This window comes from Dermochelys coriacea, chromosome 3 (genome assembly GCF_009764565.3).
Source record: "Dermochelys coriacea isolate rDerCor1 chromosome 3, rDerCor1.pri.v4, whole genome shotgun sequence".
Lineage (NCBI taxonomy): Eukaryota > Metazoa > Chordata > Testudines > Dermochelyidae > Dermochelys > Dermochelys coriacea.
In genome coordinates, this window is record NC_050070.1 from 206,265,349 (window position 1) to 206,282,280 (window position 16,932).

The following is a 16,932-nucleotide window of genomic DNA, read 5'->3' on the forward strand; positions in this document are numbered from 1 at the left end:
TCTTTTCAAGATGGTACTGACAATTAGCAACCTCAGATTTAATTGCCATTTGATTAGGAGGATCTTTTGTTTATCTGCAGTCAATTGTTTTAGTCTGAGAGAGAATGATATCTCTTGAAGATTACTGGTTCCTTCCTTTCTCCAGGAAACAGAAGATGATTTTGAAACCCTCAAACTCATATGTAATACTTATTATGTTAGAATACAGCAATTTCTAGTAGGTTTGCATATTAGTATGCTATATTCTTATTATGATGTTATCTCATCTGAATGCTTATGGTTAGTCATTAAAACGCATGTAAAATAAAATTGTTGCCTCAAAGAGCATGATAGCGAGGCTACTCCCTGAAGCATATCAGCTAGCACTCAGTAGCATCTTTATGTTTGTGAGAGCACTCCTTAGTGTGGGTTAAAGCCAGGAGTCCAGACATTTCTAGAAGCTTTACGGATAATCCTCTCATTTTCAGGAGTACATTTAAATGTATGCTAACACCTGACAGGTGAACTCTATAACACTTCAAGAAAAGTTGAGTTCAGATCTTTCAAAAGAATACTATTCTATTCTCTGTTTTGTTATTTAAACTTAACTTGAGTACAACTATATACTTTGGTTTGATTTTATGTGATGCCATCTCACTCTGTCTGAATTGTGTAAATGAACTAGTTTCATGAGTGACAGGTTTCAGAGTAGCAGCCGTGTTAGTCTGTATTCGCAAAAAGAAAAGGAGTACTTGTGGCACCTTAGAGACTAACAAATTTATTTGAGCATAAGCTTTCGTGAGTTACAGCTCACTAATGCATCCGATGAAGTGAGCTGTTGCTCATGAAAGCTTTTGCTCAAATAAATTTGTTAGTCTCTAAAGTGCCACAAGTACTCCTTTTCTTTTAGTTTCATGAGTGGCTTTGAGATACAAGACAGCAGCTACTCTGATACTTGACACAAAAATTTGAATACATCTGTTAACTGACATTTTTGAATACCTTGCATGCTCTAATAAATGCTTTAACACACAGAAATCGCTGCAGCAACATGAATAGTATTCAAGAACAAGAAAAAACACTCATACACTCTGAAGTTTTTGCCTTTTCCACTTTTTAACAGCTTTCTAATAGCAAAAAATGTATTTTGGTACAACAGTGGAATTTGAGTCATCATGACCAAATGATTACAGTGCAAACCTTAGATTCTTCTGTGGCTCTGCAGGCTTCTGGTCCCCATGGTAACTAAACCTCAGATATTGTCCTCCACTCAGCTGGAGTACAAAGTATTGGGAGGCTTTTGTGTCTGATGAGATTTCTTCCACAACCTTCTAGCAACAGACCCTAGTGCTTCCTCCTGACTCTTTTCTAATTGATATGCAAATTAATCTCTGTGGCTGATTACACTTCCCTTAAAACTACTGATAAGTGCAGCTGTAACCAGAGTTTACAGACTTTCCAACAAGTGACTTCAGCTGCCATTATTTGCATGAGACTGCCAGGACTTTACAGCCTACTATCCAGGAGATGTAGATCACTTCCCCTTTGGCAGTGCCAGCATTTTATTCACTGCATGTTGTTTAAATTTAAAGTGAAAATGAAAGCACACTCTGCTATTTGAAATAAATGTTTTACAATTATTGTACTGTCCTCAAAATTATTCTGCTCTTTGCACCATGTTTCTGACTACATCATCATTTGCTGTAATGCAGTTTTTTACTTTATTCTCAAGTCTAGGTCATAAACACATTTCTGAAGCCCCCTAATTGTTTTTATTGCTGTTCTTGGAATGCCTTCTGCTTTGTCAATATTTTACTGCTACTGAGATGTCCAGAACTAATTGGAATATTCCAGGTATGGTCTCAGTGGAGATACAATGCTCTGCATCACTATTGTTTACCACACTATAGTGTCAGATTACCAGTTTCCACCTATACACAGAATAAAAAGTATCTTTGGTAATTTTGTGGTAATAGTTGACAAATGTTGACTTTTTAATGGCTTGTACTTTAAAGAGAATGGGAACACTGTTTCCATGCTCTGAGTAGGGTTGCCAGATCTCTGGTTTTCAGCCAGAAAGTTCAGTTGAAAGGAGACCTGTACAGTGGCCAGTCACATGTACTGACCCGATACCAAAAGTCCAGTTGCCATGGGTGGGGGGGCCAAGGGAGGAGGTTCTGGGTCATCAACCCATGCCAGCCTCTGCTCAGCAGGGGCTGCCTCCTACCTGCAGCTCGGGAGCCTGCCTGCCCAGAACTAACCCTGAAGCAGAGGGAGCCCTGCTGGTGGTGGGTGGGGGGAGGGGATATAAGTGGACAGGACCAAGTTAGGAGGAAGGTGGAGTGGGAGAGAGCCAGGCGTGATGAGGGCAGGGCCTCGGGGGAAGAGGTAGGGCGAGGGGAGGTTCCAGCTCGCCTGCTGCAGTGTTCGGTTTTCAGAAATTAGAAAGTTGGCAATCCTATCTCTGAGATGCACTTCTTTTATACACACGTACCCTAAAGCTGCAACAACTTTTTTGGTGTCATATCCCCAGTGCAAAGTCATGTTTAATTTGCTGTCCAGTCTCAATCTTAATTCTTTCAGCATTATTGCTTTCTGGGTTTACCCTTTCCACTGAATATTTTTGTTTTAATTATTTCACTCCCAGTGGCGCTGGAACAGTTTTTGGAGTGGGAGTGCTGAACTGCACCCCTCTAGCCCAGCCCCTAGAGCTGGGACCGGGAGCAGGGCCATGGCTCCGGGAGCGGGGACGGGGCCACAGCTAGGGGCAGGTCAGAGTCCCAGGCATATTGCTGGCAGTAGAGCCCCCAGGACCCCGGCAGCAAGGCAGGACCCCGCATGTGGTCAGGCAGCCAGTGGATCCCCCGGTCATGGGATCGGCGGCCAGATGGGAGCCCCCGGCCAATAGCAGGGCTGGCAGCCAGGACGCCCGGCACAGAACCTGGGGGTGCTGAGGCACCCTCTGCATCCCTACTTCCCGTGCCTATTTTCACTCCAGATTTCCTAACAAGTGTTTTTCCAAAGTTTTCTTTTTCCTCATTTAAGTTTGGAACATCTGCAGTTTGTATTATCTGAACATTTTATTAAATGGTAACTAGCCCATTTCTTTTTGCCATTTTAAAAAACTGAACCCCAAAGAATTTATGATCTTAGCACCAAATTCTGCAACTCACACCAAGTAGCACTTATTCATGATAGGAGTGCCATTAAGTGGGACTAGTTACTCAGCATGCATAAGCACTGTAAAAATCAGGCCCTAAACAACGATATAAATGAGACTGGACATAAACTTCAGCACCTGCGAGACATCGTCCCTGAAACTCAACACATTTCTGTTTATCATTACAATTTGCTTATGGTTCTTCAGCTCATTTCCAATCTATGTGGCGCTGTCCGTACCTAGGAAAATCTCATTAAATGCTGAGAGTAAGTTTTCCTGAGACATCAGAAAAGCTTCAATAATATTTTAACACTGTACACTTATTGAAACTACTGTTTTTTGTAATTTTGTCAAAAATGGAAATAAATGTACCTTGCAAGATGTGTTCATGACTAACTCATGATCCTGTTGCTCATGGTTCTATTAACCTGTAGATGCTTAGAAAGTTTTTCTCAGTATTTTTTCCATTATTTTACTGGGCTTTGGAGCAATTCTTTTTTCACAAGGAATTGCTGGGAGATAATTACCAGGATAATTATCCTTTCCCCTTTTTAGAAGAAAAGAGGACGTTGATCTTCTCAGATCTTATAACTCACTCACTATCTTATTCAAGGACTTCTATTTAAAAATACAGGGTGCTGCTCAAGGAACATGTTTAGTTAGTAATCAAATACAAATTTTCTTCTTAACACAGTCACTCTCAAAATACCAAGGTTGGATATCACCAAAATACAGCATATGGAAACTATGGAAACGTATACATATTGAGCATTTCATTATATTACCAATTCCTGAAGTTTCTCCCTTTTGGTTTAAGCATTTTATGATCATATATGTGCATGGAAAATTACAGTTGTATATATGAACTTATTGAGCTTATCTTGTCAATCCCCCTCCATTCCTTTCCTATTTTCAAACAACAGCCTGACAGATTCCTTTACCCAACAGGCTGAAGCCAAACACCTGCCTTCTAATCCCATGACATATCCTCAGGTCCCTAGAGTGCTCTTTTCTATCTTGTTTTCCCCATCAGCAATCACCTGCTTCAATGAACTCCCTCTGGCAGGGGTTTCCATCAAAATGTTCTGTCCCTTTAAGAAAGTTACCAAACCTTTACTTTGTGTTAAAAGGTGAATCTTTATTCTCTCTCACATCCAATAAAAGTTGCTTAGGACTTTCCACCCTATTCCAGCTTTTTCCTTCTCTGATGTGACCTCTCCACTACATTACCTGTTGTGAGGTCCAGCTGCCTTTGTCAGGCTCCAGTATTTCTACTTTCCATTCACATCACATTACCATATGCACAGTATGGTTTGATGTCAAAGTGCATATGTGCAAAGTAATGATGCAGCTAGACCTTACAATGGCCCCAGAAGGGTACAGTGGCATGCATCATACCTAGTCTATGTGTGTGTTGCATTTAAGCATAGAGAGAAAGAGGCCTGGCGAATGTTGGGTCATAGCATGCTGGTGAAAACCAAATGCCTATGGCGTGTGGAGAGACTCTAAAGAGCCTTAAGGCCTGTGGGAGATGAAAGTCACGGTGATCTCTCTGTACATTAAGTGGATGGAGCTGTGACAATGAAGGAATTGGGGACCTGTTTATGGGGTACTGTTACCTTAATAGGAACCTTAAATATGGTTTGTTTTGGAGAAAACATCTGAATGATATAGTTCCTTATGAAAACCAGTTTATTTATCCCTAGTATTCTTGTATGGATATATTCATTTATATAAAATAAAACTTTTATTCTTAACACAGTCACCCGCAGACTCCAGCATATCACCCCTAAATGCTATTACACACACACACACACACACACACACACACATAGAGTTAGATACACACACATATATATATGCTCAAGTGTTAGGTATTAGTCAAGTGGTTCTCATCAGATAACTGTATCAGACCTGAGCTCTTTCTTTAAAACTAATCCAAGCCTCTTGGTGCGCGCATGCACACATATATGTATATCACTACCTATGCCATAGACTTTGACGCACAAGCATAAACAGTTAAGATATGTGTTTTAATATGTATACAGTGCTCTGAAGCTAGAAAATGCTACAGTATTTATACTTGCTATGTATCATTGTTTTTAGGTGAAGGAGCTCAGCTTTAGAGAAATAGGTTTTGGACTTGATATCCACTGGCCATGATTTGATTTTAAAATCATTGGTTAACTTGGGAATTGTAACCATAGCAAGTGGCAAACTTCCAGTTTTCAGCACTCTAGACATTGAAATATGTCCACTGATTGCCCACTAGGGAAAAAAATAAGCAGATGGCAGTTGAGCTAGCCCTCTCCACTGAGAAAGAGCAGTGACCACTAGATAAAGGCTAAACTTGACAGATTCTACTTAGCCTGCTGAGGAAGTTATTACAGGAAAATCTAGGAGGAACAAAGGGCAAGGATGAACATTACATCAAATGATATCTTCTGTTTTCCTACTGTGTCAAAAATAATTTTTCCCTTAGAAGTAATGGCATGTTTTTCACTCTTATAATCTCTGTTACTGTGTTCCAGTTACCAGCAATACTAGACTGATTGTTTTATGGTCAGACACAGCTTAACACATCTGCTCATACAGTCAAGGTTACAGATAGAGGGAACTACTTTGACAGTAGTACTTAGCTGAATTACCCACTCATGACACAAAAGTGAAAAAGCTAGCGAGTTTTGAGTCTGCTTTTAAGTACTGACATAATCTTATAACTAAGGTAGTGTGTGGGCTTGCCTGTACAACTCCAAACAACTTCACCTGGTTTAAACTGAAGAGGAAAAACAAACAAGATAATAAAATGTTATTTTGGTTTCTTTGATTCTTATATAAATCTTCATTTCTGAAGCTTTCTACCAACACAATTAATCAAATTTAGATCTTCTACAAAAATTACAATTTCTTACATAGCCATAGTAACTAGAAAAATCGAACCTAAAATCTGCATGCCTCTGATAAACTCTAACAAAGCCATCTTTCCTTCATCACAAAGATTGAGCATTCCAGTTGTTTCGTCTCAGGAAAATCAAGCGAGGCATTCCTCATTACATAATTCAAAAGCCCCCAAATTAAAAGCCTCCAAAATAAACTGAAATAAGATGAGTGCTGATCCATAGAAACATATGGGGCTGTTAGCAATGTGGTTAATGAAGCACACTGGAGTAATTTTATAACATTAGTGGCATTAAGAGAAAAGAAAACAAGAATGTCAAGTAATGAGTGATTTTATGCGATTAGCCTGCATACCACGCAAAAATAATAATTCACACTACACAATTCTACAATATTGAAGCATGCCTTCCAGTTACCTGTAACTACTGCTGGAAGAATGTGTTCTCAAAATTCTAAGATGCAATGTGGGTAAAATGAAAAATGGAGATAAAGACTGATAAATATCAATACCATTGGCCAAATGGTACCTATCTTATTGATGTGAAGATTCCCAAAGACGACACTGGAATTACTTGCATTATTACATAAGGGAGTAGAACTGGGCTCCTTTTGTAAATATTAAGCTAATATAAACAATTATTTTCTCTGTGCTTCAGAAATTTGCAAATAATCCCCTCTTAAAGTTTAAAGCACCATTACATCTAACAGTATACCTGTTGACTCTGCAATTAACAGGAAAGTCCAAAAATGCTTGTATTGTTATCCTTTATTTTTAAAACATACCATATCAGATTAAGGCTCAGCAAGAATGAGTCTAAAAACATGCTGCTTGATATGAAGAAAACTTTGACATTTTCCTGATGCACAGTTCTTAGCATAAGTCCAAGTGAAGAGATCTCATTAGCACTTACCTCTACCAGAAGAATATTTGTACTTATGATTCCTACATTCAAATTGCATAAAATGCACAGAAGGAAAGGATACAAGCTCTGGTAGAGGGGTATGAGAGATTTCACAGCCCTGCTGGCATTGATGCATGTGGCACATATAAGGTTTGGCAGCAGTTTTGCAGTCACAATTGCTCCATCAAAGAGAGGACCAAAAAATGGCACCTGCAAACCAAAAAATAAAAGTAATAGTATTTTCAGATACAGCATTCTGCACTCTTAAATTGATGGTATCACTGGGGTGGAGGGAGATTTTCAAAGGCACAAATGGAAACTAGGTACTCAATCCCCATTGACTTTCCAAAGGAGTAGGGCACCTAACTTCCCTTTGTGCCTTTGAAAATCTACTCCGAGGACATTATATTAAATCCTGCAATATACAAATAGGGATCAATGAGATTTTGAAAGGGAAGATTACAAAAATTATAAAGAGATAATGGGTCGGATATTTTTCATGAGTCTGCTCCACTATTTCTGACAGAAACAAAATAAGCATGTTATTATATGTACCAAATAATTTTCTAGTAAGACATTCATGACGATATTTTGTTTTCAAGAAAATATACATTTGTTCAGATCTGGCACTGTGCTCTCAGCTAAATATTTGTATATCTAAAGTTTTGCCAGTGGATATTCTTCACAGATACCCATCTCAGTTCCCATCTCTCTTGGAGACCAGGAAGATACTACTAAATAGTTTTTCACAGGCTGATTGCAGACATAAAAAAATTGATTGTTAGAACAGTTCCTACTGCATGTGTGTTAGGGATGTAGTCTCTCCTCCATCCCATCACTTGGGCTACGATCAGAAGAAAGGTAAGCCAATCATACCCAGTAGAATTTAGTTTTGGTAAGTACCGCAAAGCAGGTTTTTTTCTCATGGATTTTCCTCCTCAGATTGTAATTTTTGCTTGAGTACAAAGCTATAGCTTAAACTGTAGCACAGATTCAAGTTAAGAACAGAAACATCTGTTGGCAACTGTCAGTATTTGCATTTATATATAAAAGTAGCATTAAGATACAATGTGGAAGTAACTTAGATACTTAGACATCCATAACCCATTTTGAATAAAGTGAGTCTTTAGGTGTATTCTCAAACTATAGCATTGCGGTGTAGTCATGAGTTTGGAATTGAAACTAAGGACCTGCTTGCTGTCTAGCACCCTGAAGAACAGTCACACAAGGAAAAGTATAGCTTAACAAAAAGGTAACAAGTAAAACTGAAGTCTGCAAGGGATGCAAGAAAAGAGAAAATCCCCAAAGAGGTCAAGAATCTGGTACAGGTGGTAGGTAAACTTGAGTGGAAGACTGGACTGAGCTAAGTATAAAAAAATAGGGCTGTCAAGAGATTAAAAAAATTTATCACAATTAATCGCACGATTAATCGCGCTGTTAAACAATACCACCACCATTTATTTAAATATTTTTGGATGTTTTCTACATTGTCAAATATAATGATTTCAATTACAACACAAAATACAAAGTGTACAGTGCTCACTTTATTTTTTATTACAAATATTTGCACTGTAAAAAGCAAAAGAAATAGTTTTTTTCAATTCACCTAATACAAATACTGTAGTGCAATCTCTTTATCGTGAAAGTTGAACTTACAAATGTAGAATTATGTACAAAAAATCTCTGCATTTAAAAATAAAATAGCATAAAACTTTACAGCCTACAAGTCCAATCAGTCCTACTTCTTGTTCAGCCAATTGCTCAGACAAATTTGTTTACATTTGCAAAAGATAATGCTGCCTGCTTCTTGTTTACAATGTCACCTGAAAGCGAGAACAGGCGTTTGCATGACACTGTTGTAGTTAGTGTCGCAAGATATTTACATGCTAGATGCACTAAAGATTCATATGTCCATTCATGCTTCAACCACGATTCCAGGGGACATGCATCCGTGCTGATGACAGGTTCTGCTTGATAACCATCCAAAGCAGTGTAGACCGACGCATGTTCATTTTCATCATCATAAGTCAAATGCCACCAGCAGAAGGTTGATTTTCTTTTTTTGATGGTTTGGGTTCTGTAGTTTCTGCATCACAGTATTGCTCTTTTAAGACTTATGAAAGCATGCTCCACCCCTCATCCGTCTCAGATTTTGGAAGGCACTTCAGATTCTTAAATCTTGGGTCCAGTGTTGTAGCTATCTTTAGAAATTTCACATTGGTATCTTCTTTGCATTTTGTCAAATTTGCAGTGAAAGTATTCTTAAAAATGAACAACATGTGCTGGGTCATCATCCAAGACTGCTATAAATGAAATATATGGCAGAACGTGGGTAAAACAGAGCAGGAGATATACAATTCTCCCCCAAGGAGTTCAATCACTAATTTAATTAACACATTATTTTTTTTAACAAGCATCATCAGCATGGAAGCATGTCCTCTGGAACGATGGCCGAAGCATGAAGAGGCATATGAATCTTTAGCACATCTGGCATGTAAATATCTTGCAACACCAGCTACAACAATGCCATATGAACACCTATTCTCACTTTCAGGTGACACTAATTAAGAAATAGGCAGCATTATCTCTCGTAAATGTAAACAAACTTATTTCTCTTGGCAATTGGCTGAACAAGAAGTAGGACTGAGTGGACTTGTATGCTCTAAAGTTTTATGTTGTTTTGTTTTTGAGTGCAGTTATGTAACAAAAAAACCCTACATATATAAGTTGCACTTTCCTGATAAAGAGATTGCTTACAGTACTTATTGATAAATTGAAAAATACTATTTCTTTTTATCATTTTTACAGTGCAAATATTTGTAATCAAAAATAATATTAAGTGAGCACTGTACACTTTGTATTCTGTTTTAACTGAAATAGATACATTTGAAAATGTAGAGAAACATCCAAAATACTTAATAAATTTCAGTTGGTATTCTTTTGTTTAACAGTGCGATTAATCACGATTAATTTTTTTGAGTTAACTGCGATTAATCAACAGCCGTAATAAAAAGTGAAGTAATCCAGTATCTCTCTCAAAGGGATTCTAAAGACATAACTATAATTACTTCCTTAAAGAGTTCTGTGCTGGAGACTTTCGGTGACAATGTCCTCAAGAGTCCTACTATCTAATTTAGGGATTTAAGACATGGATGGAGGATCAGGTTCCAAAGGCAATATACTAATAACAAATACTGTACATATCATGTCTCTTTTAGACTGTAAATTCTTCATGAGAGGGAACATCTCTGCTATTTAGGGTAGTATATACATGATACTTTCTATAAGGTAGGAGTTAGCTTTTAGTAAGCCAAATTTTAACAGGTCCTTACATTTATTAAAACTGAATAAATTCATTAGATATTATTCACCTGTGATCTGATGCTAGACAAGAAATTTTCTGGAAAGCTGTGGGGGGAAGGGGGAAGCAGGCAAACCAGACAGTGTTGTCATGAGAGCTTAGAAATTGAGTTTCTACTTGGAAACTTCCTACCTTTTGGGGGGTGGGGCGGGTTTGGCTTGTTATTTTTCAAAAATGACGAATTAGAATCTCCAAATTTGTTTTAGTCTGTTGGCCTAAATGAGGATTGGTATTTAAAAATATATTAGGGTAGATTTCTGGGTTCATATCTAGGCCACAATCCTGCACCCTCAGCTGTACATTGGGATCCTAGTTATTGCATGCAGTGTTCATAAACATTGAAGTCCTTACAAGGTCTACCAGCTCTGGAACATAGTGCTCATTGCCCACAGGTTGTGGGCTTCCTAAGCTCAGGAATGGAGTAGGGACAAGGGGTCCAGGAAGGTAGAAGAGGAAAAATGAGAGACATGGAGTCCCAAGGTGGTCTAGTGTGCAGATGAATGTAGAGAGACCGAGCCACATCAGGAAAGGGTCATAGACCCACATGGCCATTGTTGTAGAGCTTCTAAGTTCTGCAAAGCTTAGAAACATTAGCTCTGCAAAGTCTGATGTGATGATAGTTAGTTCTTCAAGGCCAGGGCTGTTTTAAATTAATTCATAAAAATGTAAGGAAAATACATGACTAAAAAGCCTATGACAACTGAATTATATTGAAAATATGTAGCTGTATCTTCAAAGATGCTTTAAAATAATTTGCAAAAAGAAAAGGAGTACTTGTGGCACCTTAGAGACTAACAAATTTATTAGAGCATAAGCTTTCGTGAGCTACAGCTCACTTCATCGGATGCATCCGATGAAGTGAGCTGTAGCTCACGAAAGCTTATGCTCTAATAAATTTGTTAGTCTCTAAGGTGCCACAAGTACTCCTTTTCTTTTTGCGAATACAGACTAACACGGCTGCTACTCTGAAACTTAAAATAATTTACATCTTAAAAAAAACCAACCCAGCTCTCAGTCACTCGATAGACACCACAAATTCAATCGAGATCACCCAACCAACCAACCCTAACTGAGCCCCTATTCTCACCATTCAGATACTACTGTGATAGCTTCAATTAGAAACCAAAACAGTATTGGATATAATTCAATGCATGTAAGATAGATACATTTTGCTTAGCAGTTAAACTCTACATAGCTATCCTCAGCACATCTAACATGTAAACAAATATTTTCATAAGCTTTTTAAGACTTAAAACGTGCTTAGTTTTTATATTATGTATCACTGCAGAGTTCACCTATGAACTTGAAGGCGGCAGTGTGCTTCTGGTAGATATTACTTTATGATATTCAAGCTAGATATGTATCTATGCTGAATCTTACAAGTGGAACCCCACGTAGGGTTCCCCTCCCCTGTACAGCCCTCCCTGGAGTTTTATAAGGGAAAAGAATGATCTGGCCCAAGGTAATTACTTCTAAGCAAAGGGGCAGTTAATAGCAAAAACAAACCAAAAAACCCCATCTTAAAAACAGTATCTTATAGATACATTTAGACAAGATGCTGACAGGCTCGCCCTATTACATGAGTTAGAACTGCGACACTTCTCATTGGTTTAGATCTCTACCTAAGGAACTGATCACATAAATGTAGGTTGACAACTTGCAGTACTCTCAGTACCTCTGACCATCACAAGTAAATGCTAGAATAAGCACAACACATGGAGAAGCCCAAATTATTTGTAAATTGGAAAAATGTGTGGAAACACACATAGGTAAAATGAATATGGATGGTTAAAAGAAAAATGAAAAATCTTAAGATATTAAAAATGTATAATAGGTACTGATTTTCAGAATAAGTCAACCATGAACTAATTTCTTGACCACAAAAATCTAAATGAAAAAGAAACTAAATGGAACTAGTAGTAATTATCAAAATTTAATCTATGGATTTTTTCCATCTGTACTGGGGCTTATCACATAAATAAATACCCTCTATTATTCTTCTGTAACCGCTTTGTGGGTGACTGTGACAGTCATTCAATAAATGGACAAAAGGAATAATATAAATCCCTTGCATCAGGGGAATCCCTCTAATTAGAAGTGACAATGAATCACAGAAGAAATTTGATTTTAATATAACATCTGCAAATCACAGCTGTCTTTTCACACAGTTCTTGTTAATGTCATTCCTTTACTTAAAATAATTATTAAAACCAGAAAAAATAGATTAGTATAGAATATTTCCATAATTTGACTAATTTTGGATGATTTTCAGAACCTGCAGTTTAACATTTAGAACCTTCATCTATTTCTATATGCAAGATTTAGTAGATTCCCAGCTGGAAAAAACAAAACAAACCATCTATGCCACAGACGTTCTACAGCATCAAGTTTTGTGCTGACTTTGTTTTTAAATTAAGAATTTCTAAGACCAAAATATTTGTAAATATAAATTTATTTGAAAATCTATGATAGGAAGAACATTTTTAAAAGTACTGAGACAGAGAGCAGAGAGTCAGACCTGTTAATTTTGTATGAGGGTACACCCTTATAAACAACATATGCAGACCACACACACATTTTCAATTGGATATTTTGGTGAGTTATGAATGTAAATGCTCAGAAACTGATATGTATTAGTCAATGTATTAAGAGTTAATTTTACAGAGGTTTTAATATCCACATAAACAAACAAAAAAGTTCATAATATAAATCACTGGAATTATAAAATGAAAGTAATAGTCAAATGACCTTATTGACTATCAATCATTGCTGGTAAGGTCTTGATATCCTTATATTAAAGAAAATGATTTAGATTCTTGGAAATGTGTTGGGTTGTCTTAAGGCAGCATCATACAACAAGTTACTAATTTTATCATGCCATTTTCTGAAATTCAATAGGTAATCATTAACAAATGTCAAAACACTAAATGTTTCAAAACTGGGCCATTTTCATCAGAAATGCTAGATTCTGACACACAAATCTATTTCAGTATTATATCCCTAAAGAGAAAAAAAGCATGTATTTTTTCCATTCATGATTGTATTTTCTTAGTATTCAAGAGAAGTATGCCATTAAATGACCTTCTGACCTAATGTAAAATGTTTTTCTGAACAATACACAGTTTAGAAGGAAATCAGAATTCTGAAAACTGCAACTATTCTTACTTTGTACCACTGAAGAGTTTATTATTATTATTTGTATAACTAACAGTCTCATAGATATTTATGGATAAATGTGAGGACAAGGTCCCTGCCCTGAACTGCTTATAAAGTAAGGGCTCAATCCTGCCAACATGTGCAAGTAATTTTACTCATGTAAGTATTACCATAAATCTACTCATCTGCATAAGGATAGATCCCATAAAAACGGTTACCTACTTTTCGTAACTGTTTTTCTTCAAGATGTGTTGCTCATGTCCATTCTATTCTAGGTGTGCATGCACCCATGTGCACAGCTGTCGGAGTCTTTTGCCTTAGCAGTAGCCATACGGCTGACTGTGGCACCCTCTTGAGTGCCATGCTCATGCATCGGTATGTCAGGCATCACTGGCCCTATACCCTCTCAGTTCCCTCTTGCCAGCAACTCCGACAGAGGGGCAGGAGGGTGGGTAATGGAATGGACATGAGCAACACATCTCGAAAGGTAGGTAACCGTTTTTTTTCCTTCAAGTGCTTGCTCATGTTGATTCCATTCTAAGTGACTCACAAGCAGAAGAAACAGAGGTGGGCTCAGAGTTCACAGTCTTGCAGCACTGCTCTACCTAAGCCAGCGTTGTCTCAGGATTGCTGGGTAAGCACATAGTGAGACATGAATGTATGGACGGACGACCAGGTGGCAGCCCTGCAGATATCAGAAACTGGCACATAGGCCAGGAAGGCCACTGCCGAGGCTTGTGCTCTAGATGAGTGGGCGGTTACGGTCGCTGGTGGAAGCACCTTTGCCTGATCATAGCAGAATTGGATGCAGGCGGTGATCCAAGATGAAATTTTCTGGAGATTTAGACCGACTCCAACCATGCCTGCAGGGGCCGGAGGTGAAGCTGGGCATGACGGACCACATAAATATAAGCAGCCATGTGGCCTAGCAGTTTTAGGCAAGTGCGGGCGGTGGCGAGCGGGTGGGCCTCTCACATGGGAAATTACATCTGACATGGCTCAAACAGGTCTCTGGAAGGAAAGCCCTTGCCCACATGGAATTGAGAACCACCCTGATAAACTCTATCTGCTTCACTGGTACGAGGGTTGATTTCTTTTTGTTCGCTAACAGACCCAGGTCATGGCATGTGGACCGCACCAGACTGAGGCTGCTCTGCACTTGATCTCATGATTTGCCCTTGATGAGCCAATTGTCAAGATAAGGATAGATCTGGACCCCTCCCCCACGATGCCTCAGGTAAGTGGTTAGTGGGGCCGTACATTTTGTAAAGACCTGCGGGCCAAGGAAAAGCCAATGGGGAGCACCGTGAACTGGAAATGGCGCTGGTCCACCATAAAACAGAGGAACCGTCTGCATCCTTGGAAGATAGAGATATGGAAATAAACGACTTTCAAGTCAAGAGCGGAATATCAGTATCCTGAATCCAGGGAGGGGATGATGGAGGCCAGGGATACCATGCAAAACTTCAACTTCTTGAGGTACTTGTTGAGTTGTCGCAGATCCAGAATTGGTCATAGGCCCCCTTTTGCTTTTGGGATCAGGAAATAGAGGGAGTAGAAATCCTTCCCCTTCATTTCCTGAGGGACCTCCTCCCATCCAGTTGTTCACCTCCTGAACGAGGAATTGCTTGTGAGAAGGGTCCCTGAAGAGGGACGGGGAAAGGGAGTTGCCGAAAACTGAATGGTGTAGCCCAGGCCAAACAGTAGGGATGGAGACGGTTGAGGAAAGGGTGAGGAGGATCTGGGGAGGTGACTGAGGTGTCGCTCTCAAGCGCACCCTCAAAACACCTGCTTCTGGCCCCCATGATTGCACAGGTGAACAGGAGGAGGAAGGGTGGCGGCAACTGAACCCAGTGTCCCTTCCTCTCATAGATCCCTGCCGAGGCTGCCAAGGCCTTGGCAGTGGGGATGGCTGGAATGGCTTCCTTGCAGACTGAGGTGTATGCATCCCCAAGGAGTGGAGGGTGGCCCGAGTGTCCTTCAGACCGTGCAGCCTTGCACCCATCTGATCTGAAAACAGCCTAACTCCATCGAACGGGAGATCTTGTATGGAGGACTTCATCTCCTGAGATAGGCCAGCGGTCTGAAGCCAGGATCTGCGCCTCATGACAACCGCTGAGGTGACCACCCTCGCTGCCAAATCAGCCGCAACCCAGGCCATCTGGAGGGAGCACAGAGCCGCTGCGGTACTTTCTTCCACAAAGACCCTGAACTCTTGGGCCGCCTCCTGAGGCATGGAGTCCTTATCTTGTGGAGAGAGTCCCACAGGTTAAAATTATAACGTCCCAAAAGTGCCTGGTCGTTTGCAACCCGGAATTGTAGACTGGCTGTAGAATAAATTTTTCTTCCAAAAAGATCCAGTCTCTTGGCCTCCTTATTTTGGGGGGTGGAACTAGCATTCCCCTGCTTGTCCTTTTTGTTGGCTGCCAACATGACCAACAACCCCGGATTGGGTGGGAATATAAGTATTCAAACCCCTTGGCAGGGACAAAATATTTTTTCTTAGCCCTCATGGAAGTGGGTGGGATGGAGAACGGCTTTGGCAATGTTCAAGACCCCTTTGTGCACTGGGAGCATGACACATGCAGGGGTGGACGGGGAGAGCATGCTGACCAAAGTATCTGCTTGCTCCGACATCTCTTCTGCCTCAAGACCTAAGTTAGTGGCTGCCTGTCGGAGCAGGGCTTGGTGCTCCTTAAAATCATCCAGTGGGCTAGCACAGAAGGGCCCCACCACCGCCTCCTCTGGAGAGGACGACAACGACTGAACCACCAGGGGAGGACCCAGGGCATCATCTCCCACTGGGAAGAGGATCTTGTGGTGGGCATCTGTCCTTCCATCTTAGCTCTTGCTGGTACTTCTTGCACCGTGACAGTGCCGCTGGTGCTGTCAGTGCCAACTGGTATTTGTCCGATGTGGCGACAGAGGACTGGTGAGATGGGAGCATTGGTATAACCGGCATGCCTCAGCTATTCCAGTATGGCCACTGCGCTGGCCAGTAGCCCTGGTGCCAGGTCGGCATCACTGCGGTGGATGAAACCTCTGGAGCCCAGTCGCAACGGTGCTATCTCGGTGAGGGCCTAAACTCCCTTTCCATGCCAGAGAAATCCTCCTCTGGTGACCAGGGCAGGGCCTTGTGACCGGTGTCTCGAATAATCAGACTGGTAGCAGGAGTAGTGGGAGCGGCGCCATGTTGGGGAGCATCTCCAAGATCTCGATGATGGTTAGTGTCGGCGCGAAGTTGACCAGTGCCAACTGTAAGGTAACCAGTGCCTCCCTCGGGCAAAAGCCTGGCATGAAGGTGGAGACCGGGAGCGTAGTGCCGGTGATCAGTAGCGGCAAACTGGTGACCTGGGCAGAGACCAAGGGCACAATGACAAAGGGCTCTGCCTTGGCTCCAGAGACCGGTGGCGCTCACTCGCCTTCTGGGAGGCCTTCACGGCTGGCTAGCCCTCATAGGGAGCATTCGCTGGCTC

The 16,932-nt window shown here is 40.3% G+C and overlaps 1 protein-coding gene across 5 annotated transcripts in view; it reads right to left on the reverse strand.

The window, feature by feature from the left end:
• Positions 1-16,932, reverse strand: part of RALGAPA2 (Ral GTPase activating protein catalytic subunit alpha 2) — a 298,342-nt gene that overhangs the window by 87,165 nt on the left and 194,245 nt on the right. For all 5 annotated transcript variants that reach the window (XM_038398015.2, XM_038398014.2, XM_043512164.1 and 2 more), the window contains one exon: positions 7,022-7,149. In XM_038398015.2, coding sequence (XP_038253943.1) covers positions 7,022-7,149 — 128 coding nt within the window. The remainder of the gene's footprint in view (positions 1-7,021; positions 7,150-16,932) is intronic.